This window comes from Balaenoptera ricei, chromosome 2 (genome assembly GCF_028023285.1).
Source record: "Balaenoptera ricei isolate mBalRic1 chromosome 2, mBalRic1.hap2, whole genome shotgun sequence".
Classification (NCBI taxonomy): Eukaryota; Metazoa; Chordata; class Mammalia; order Artiodactyla; family Balaenopteridae; genus Balaenoptera; species Balaenoptera ricei.
This window is the reverse complement of record NC_082640.1, coordinates 124,487,733-124,495,297: the sequence shown is the minus strand read 5'-3', so window position 1 is coordinate 124,495,297 and position 7,565 is coordinate 124,487,733. Positions and strand designations below refer to the sequence as shown.

At 45.4% G+C, this 7,565-nt stretch overlaps 1 protein-coding gene across 2 annotated transcripts in view; it reads left to right on the top strand.

Annotated features, from left to right (window-relative positions):
• Positions 1–206: 206 nt before the first annotated feature.
• BAZ1A (bromodomain adjacent to zinc finger domain 1A) overlaps positions 207–7,565 on the top strand; it is a 91,128-nt gene continuing 83,769 nt past the window's right edge. Inside the window, exons 1-2 of one of the 2 annotated variants that reach the window (XM_059914088.1) lie at positions 207–416; positions 881–1,051. In XM_059914088.1, the coding sequence (XP_059770071.1) occupies positions 939–1,051 (113 nt within the window). In that variant the 5' untranslated portion in view covers positions 207–416; positions 881–938. Of the gene's footprint in view, positions 417–880; positions 1,052–7,565 lie in introns of those variants that run through there. The other variant, XM_059914087.1, reaches the window with a different exon arrangement.

The window sequence follows — 7,565 nt, the reverse complement described above, 5'->3', positions numbered from 1 at the left end:
TTTGGGCTGATAATCGCAAACATGGAGGATGCTTCTGATTCTTCACAAGGGGTTGCTTCATTAATTAATAATGTAGCTCTCCCAGGCTCTCCGCCGTCTCTTCCTGTATCAGTGACAGGCTGTAAAAGTCATCGAGTAGCCAATAAAAAGGTAGAAGCGAGAAGTGAAAAGCTCCTCCCAACAGCTCTTCCTCCTTCTGAGCCGAAAGTAGATCAGAAACTTCCCAGGAGCTCCGAGAGGCGGGGAAGTGGCGGTGGGACGCGATCCCCCGCGAGGAGCCAGGCCGTGGCAGCTGGAGAAGCGGCGGCCGGCGGCGCGGCGGGGCCGGCGAGAAGCGACCCCCCGGGGGGACAGAGCCTCCCCTCGCCGCCTTTGTAGTTGAGAAGGTGGAGAAGTGGCAGCCGGCGTGCTCGCAGGTGAGGGGCTTGGTGTGGTCGCTCGGGAGCCGGCCAGCGCCGGCAGAGAAGTGTAGGCGAGCGGGCGAACAAAGCGGAGCGGCGCCGGGGTCCGCCCGCAGCGAGCTCCCTCGCGGCGTCGGGCCGGCCGGCTGCGCGCCGAGCACGTTGTGAGCCCCGCGGCCGCTGCGGCGGCGGGCAGGGAGCGGGCGCTGGGGGAGGGGGCCGCTGCCGCTCACGCACCGCCTGCGCGCGGCGGGGCGTTCGGTCCCATTGTGAGCCGGCAGCCGGGCGTGCGGAGGTGGGGCGGCTCCGCTGGCTCAATACCCCGACCGCGACAGGAGCGACCTCGGCTCGGGTGGCAGCCGCGGCGCGTCAATCACACAAAAGGCAGTCGAGCTTCCCCCGGCGCGCGGACCGGCCCACGCCGCCGCCGCCGAGCGCTCCCCACCTTACCGGTTTTCCTTTCCCTCCAATTTTGATAGGGAAGCGGGGCCGGCGCGGGCGGCCGAGGGTCCGGGTGAGCCCGCGGCCGGAGACGAGATGCCGCTGCTACACCGAAAGCCGTTTGTGAGACAGAAGCCGCCCGCGGACTTGCGGCCCGACGAGGAAGTTTTCTACTGTAAAGTCACCAACGAGATCTTCCGCCACTACGAGTAAGGGCCGGGCCGGGCGCGGGGGGTGCGAGGGAGTGTGGGGACTCCCTCCCCAGCGTCCTTTTGTCTCTCTCCTTTTCCAAGCCCCGGGTTTCTGGCGGGGCGACTGGAAAGTGACGGGTGGCCGCGGGCCCGCGTTTCTCTGGCCCCCGCGTCCGACACGGTGACTGCGCGGGGCCCCCGGGAGGCCTGATCGGCCGAGGCGTGCGTGGGGAGAGCCGGCCGGGGCAGAGGAGGCTGGGGTCCCTGGCCGGCCGCGGGGACAGCTGCTAGTCGCGGCAGCCGCCCGGCCGCCGAGCGGCGGAAACTCCCCGCCTCGCCCCTCCCCGCCGCGGCCACACGCGCGCTCCGGGGCCAGTTCCGGGATCCCCGCCCGGCGGCCGAGGGGATCCCCGCTCGGGTCAGCGGCATGGAGTCGCGGTCCCCCGGTCCGGGGAGGGAATCCCTGCCCCCGGGGGCAGGAAACGGCCGGGCTGGGCGTCGTTTCCTCGGTCGGGAGTGGAGCCTGACGTTGGAGCTGCCCGGGGTAGGGGCGGGGGTGGGGTGGGAGCGGAGTTGAGACTCCGGGGAGGGGGCTCCTCGGCAAGCCCGGGACGCTAGAGCCTCCGCCGGCCGCCTCTGGTCCGGTGCGGCTAGGCCTCGGAGTGTGCGAAGCGAGCCGTGCGCTCTGTCACCGCCTCTTCTCGGTGACTAACTCCTGGCCCTGGGGAACTCGGCGTCTCCGCCCCCGGGAGACCGGGTGAGGAAGAAGTCGGGACTGGGCGGGGGAAAAGGAGGGGGAGAGAGCAGGGCCCTGGGCGCCCCCTCGTTTTCACTTTTGCGTAGCCCGGAGCGCGGCGGTGGGAGTTGGGGGAGGGGGCTAAGACAAGTTCAACTCCAACCCCAGCCAGCCTCCTCTTTATCCCCCTGCGCTTGGGGCCGCCTGACATGTGCCACTCGCTTTTGTTTTGACAAGAATCCGGAGCTGCTGCTTGTGTAGTTTCAACCCCTCAATTTTTAGTCCCTTGCCTGGTTTATCCCGAGAGATCCCCTTGTCCCGTGACACCAAATAACGGGGCGTTTTAGAGCTCTGTGTGTAAACAGGATCTCCAAGTGAGAACCTGAATTGATCAATCGCTGAAACAGCCTGATCCTCCCTTTTTCTTACGCTTTATCCTCTCCACTCAGAAGGAGTCCCTTTGTGGCTTAGAAACCAAGTGTTATAGCAACCAAATAAATTGGGTGTAGGAGGCACCTTTTCTGAGTGGGGGCTTGCTGGAGGGAGGGCGTTAAGCAAACTCTGCACCTGTCTGAGAAATGACTAGTGAAGTTAGAAAGGACAGTTCCTTTGAGCTTTTATTTTAAGCAAGCCTTCTTTTTTCTTCGGCTCCACAGAAGGAGTTACACGTAAACATGTCATATCTAGAGAAGTTTTTCAGCAGACAGTACTTTTAAATAGGAGTGCACATCTTACTCTGCTCCTGTACAGACTTGTTTTGTTACTCAGAGTTCAGTCTTATAACTACCTAAGTGAATTTGGATTAAGTAACTTGACAAGGATGATGTCTTATTTTTAAAGAAGATTTAGGTTAAAATCCTTGGTAATTCTGAATTTTTTCAAGAAGTTGTATTTAAAAATGCCAACAAGATAGGAAATGGGCTTAAATTTAAACTTTTCTGCTTTTATGTAAGCAGTCTTATCTTTTTGAGACACTCCTCTCACTTTAGAAGGGAGCATAAATATGGCCCCTAGCCTCTTTGAATTTGAACACTTTTCAGATACTTAGGTTCTTGATGATAAAGGAAGAGATTTTTGGTATTCCAAACCTACCTTCCATTAATGTTAAGGAACTGTGTCCCCTGTAGTCTTATGACATTAAAATTTAAATGTTTTGTTTTCTCTTTGCTCTGTGCTGAAGCGTTTGGGTTTTTGGAAATTACAAGCAGTTTAGGAGAGGTGATTGGTTTGGGAGCAAAGATATTTAATCATTTACCCTGACCAAAGCAGAACTACTGATGTTCTTAGCTATTAACGTTTATGACTTGGAATTGGCATAAAACTGGAAGAAGACTGCCATTTAATTGTGTTAAAATTTGGATTACTTTCTCTTAGATGATTACAAAGAGATCTTTCTAAAAATACATTCATGGTGGATGCTATATGGTGGTCTGCAGATGATGGTAATCTGACCCTTGCCACAAGTCTGGAGAAACTATGAAGGAAACATCTGTTTTCACTAATTCGTTGAATCACAAATTGGTTTATGTGAATTTGTTTGAAGATTATCCTTTAAGTACATTATTTTGAATTTTTTCTTTTGTATTTGTCTGAAGATCACTATGCTCACCTATTTGCTCATGTTTTTGATTTCTTGAATATAACTTTCTCTAATCAGTCTCAAAGAGTTTTACTACACCTCCGCACCTTTTTCACTTCCCAGCATAATGCAAAGTAACTGCCTCTAACTCTGGTTACTACAGGTTGCCAGTGACCTTTTAATTGCTAAATAGTGTTTTGTGTGTCTTACCTGATATTATAGCCTAACACTTCCTCCTTTGTCCTTCTAGCAGCAACGGTCACCCTCCATTTTATCTAGTGTAACATCTGCAGTTATTGCATGGTAATACAATGTATTTGTTGCATCACATTTTCTCTTTTCCTAGACCCTGAATTCTTTGAGACAGGGACTATGACAAAGATGGTTATTTGGTGATTATACAGTTCAAACTCCTTCATTTTGTTTTTGTTTTTTTTAACTATATGCTCTTTAACTAATTGCTAGCTCTTGTTTGACCTGCTTTCCATAAATAAAGAAGACTTATTAAAAATAGCACATTAACTGTAGGTGAATGCATAAAGTGCAAAAGAATGAAACTGGGCCACTGTCTTACACCGTACACAAAAATTAACTCCAAATGGATTAAAGACTTGAACATAAGACCTGAAACCATAAAACTCCTAGAAGAAAACATAGGTGGTAAGCTCCTTGACATACGTCTTGGCAATGATTTTTTTTTTAATTTGACACCAAAAGCAATAAAAGCAAAAATAACCTAGTGGGTGGGACTACGTCAAACTAAAAAGTTTCTTCACAGCAAAGGAAACCATTAACAAAATGAAAAGGTAGCCTACGAAATGGAAGAAAATATTTGTAAATCTTATATCTGACAAGGGACTAATACTCAAAATACATAAAGAGCTCATATAACTCAATAGCAAAAAAAAAAAAACAACTTGATTTAAAAATGGACAGAAGATCTGAACAGATATTTTTCCAGAGAAGATATTCAGAGAGCCAACAGGTGCTATACATCATTAATCATCAAGGAAAGGCAAATCAAAGCCATAATGAGATATCACTTCACACATGTTAGAATGGCTGTTATCAAAAAGACTAGAAATAACAAGTATTGGGGAGGATGTGGAGAAAAACAAACCCTCATGCGCTATTGATAAGAATATAAATTGGTGCAGCCATTATGGGAAATAGTATGGGGGTTCCTCAAAAAATTACAAACAGAACTGCCATATTGATCCAGCAATTCTATTTCTGGGTATTTATCCAAAGAAAATGAAAACACTAATTCGAAAAGATATATGCACCCCCATGTTCATTGCAGCATTATTTATAATAGCCAAGATGTGGAAACAACCTAAGTGTCCATTGATGGATAAATGGGTGAAGAAAATGTGGTACATATACACAATGGAATATTATTCAGTCTTAAAAAAGAATGAAATCTTGCCATTTACAGCAATACCTATGGACCTCAAGGGCATTATGCTAAGTGAAATGTTGGACAGAGAAAAGCAAATACCATATGATCTCACTTATATATGGAACCTAGGGGAAAAAATATAAGAAAAACGAAGCTCGTAGATAAAGAGAACAGAATAAAGTGCATAGTTTAATCTTTTAAAGGAAATAAAAATTTATTCTGTAATTTAGTTAGCAGACAACAATTTTGTTTAAAAAATTTTTTTTTCTTTTTTTGTCTGTGGATTGTTCAAATAAGGAGCAGTCAAGTCTGAATACCAGAAATTCTAGATTTGTGGGCTAGGAAAATGGTTTGTATTACCTAGTGACTTTAATCTCCTTAATAAAATGACTTCTTTTTTTAGGCATTTAGACTCTTGGAATTGGAATGTATTTCCCATCTGTGAGTGAATCACACTTTTCATATACAGTGTAGGAGTCTCTTCCACAACATCGCTGACAGACCAGCTTATGTTTCAACCTGGCTGTCCAGTGAAAAGTGTTTGACTAATTTATAAAGCATCCTGTTTTCATTGTTCATCAGCTCCTCACTTGTTAATTCAGTCCTTTCAACTGTCCTCTTTTTACAGATGAGGAGGTTGGGATTGAGGAAGGAAGAGTAAGTCCAAGATCAGTTCAAAAACTACCTATCTAGCAATTGGTGACACTAGAGTTCTCACTCACATACCTAAGACTCTAGAGTTTGTGTTCATATTTACCATCACGTAGTGCTTATTATAGAGTATTCTTCCTAATATTTGTTAAAGTTTGCATAAGTATGCACCAAAAACATAGGGGCATTGCTTGGAATTCAAGCTGGCTGCCTAGATCTTTGTGTAGGTACCATTATCTACAGTCTGCTCAGACATTTGACTTTTTTTACTACACTCCCAAGTGATTAAATTCTAGATACTATATGTAAAAACCAGAATGCCATTAATTTATAGTAGGGAAAAATGCCCTTCACATAGACCACTCCCCAAACTGATAATCAGCTATGTATGAAATCTAGTTATTATCAGAAGGCCCTTTCATGAGAATAGGGTTTTCAAGGAGAGTAGGATAATCTTAATAGCTAGCGTCTTCAAATTAGATGTTCAGCTCCTCTTTAGGAATAAGTCTGCCACATGGCCCAGGTATTTGGGTCTATGAGTCCTTTTTCTGTGGATGGTATAACAGAGATTCCTAAATACTTTTTTTTTTTTTGCGTTTTAACCTTTTATCTGCTTAGCAGGCTACCATGTTTCTTTTCTGCAGACGGAATATATCTATCAGTTATCTATAACACGCCACTCTAAAACTTAGTGGCTCAGACAGCCATGCATTTTGTTTGCCCACTATTCTTTGGGTTGCCATTGTGGTTTCTGCTCGTCTCTCTGTGCTCTTTCATTTAGGTGAAGTCAGATGAAGTCAGGCTTGGCTGAGGCTAGATGGAGTAAGAGGTGGCCTCAGTCATATGTCAGGGACCTCAGCTGGGATGGCTTTTCTTTGTGTGTGTGTGTTTTCCAGCTTCATTCAGGTATAATTGACAAATAGAATTGTAAGATATTTAAAGTGTGCTATGTGATAATTTAATATACTGGGATGGCATTTCTCACCATGTGGTCTTTCATCCTCAGAAAGCTAACTTGGGCTTCTTCTTCCTGAGACCTTGGTCTCAGGGTTCCAGGAGGGTGAGAGTAGACATCTGTCAATGTCATTTCTGTATTTTGTTGGTCAAAGCCAGTCTCAGGTCCAGCCCAGATTCAAGGGGTGGTGAAATAGACTCTACCTCTTGTGAGAAGAGTATGAAAGTCATTTCTTAGGAGCCTGCACACCTTCAACCCTCTTTGCAAATAGTCTACCACTATGCAACTGATAAGATTTTATACTTGGGTCATCCAGATTGGATTTTGGATGTTCACTGATAATCCATCTACAGTTAATTCCTTTTCCTACCCTCCTTCCCAATGCCAAACTTTCTCTTCAAAGATTCTCAGGTCTTATATGTGTTCTTCTGACATTGTTGCTCTATCATACAGGTTATTCTTCTGTGTATTCTTCTAGGATCTCTCTGCGAATAGGGTACCTAAACAGTAAGAATTGATATGTTTATTGAGTGCACATATAGTATGTTGGGCATACTGTATTATTTAATTTTCATATTAACTGTTTATGGAACACATTGTCCCCATTTTACAGAAGGGGAACCAGGTTCAGTGAAGTTTGTATAAATTACCCAAGTCATATTGTACAAGTGACAAAGCTGAGATTCAGATTCTTTCCTTTCTTCTTCCCATTCACATGTGTACTTTCTCTTTTTAGATACACATAAAAGTAAATGTGGACTGCCAATGAGAATATATTTGCTTATTCTTGACACTGTACTTTGGAAAGTCTTTGGAGATGCTGAGATAATTTGTCCCCCTCTAGTGAGAAGTGAATGTATGTCTATAACACAGCGGCATAAATCACATATGTGCTGAGGAGCCAGTGTAATGGAAACATAGAAAATGGAACTGATAACTGCTGGGGAATTGAGGAAGCCCTCAGATAGGAGATAACGTCTGAGTTGGGTCCTGAAAGATGGAGCTATGTTTCACCTTTGTTGATTTCTACTTAAGGCTTCAGTGTCCAGATTTTAAAAATCTGTATTGCTATTCCTCACCTTAATGTCACCTGCAGATTTTAAGAGCCTGCCTCGTATGTCACTATCTAAGTTTGTCTGAGGCAGCACTAAGTAAAGTGCAAAGTAATAGTAAAATGTTTTTTTAAACTAAGCTTTATAATTGAACTTT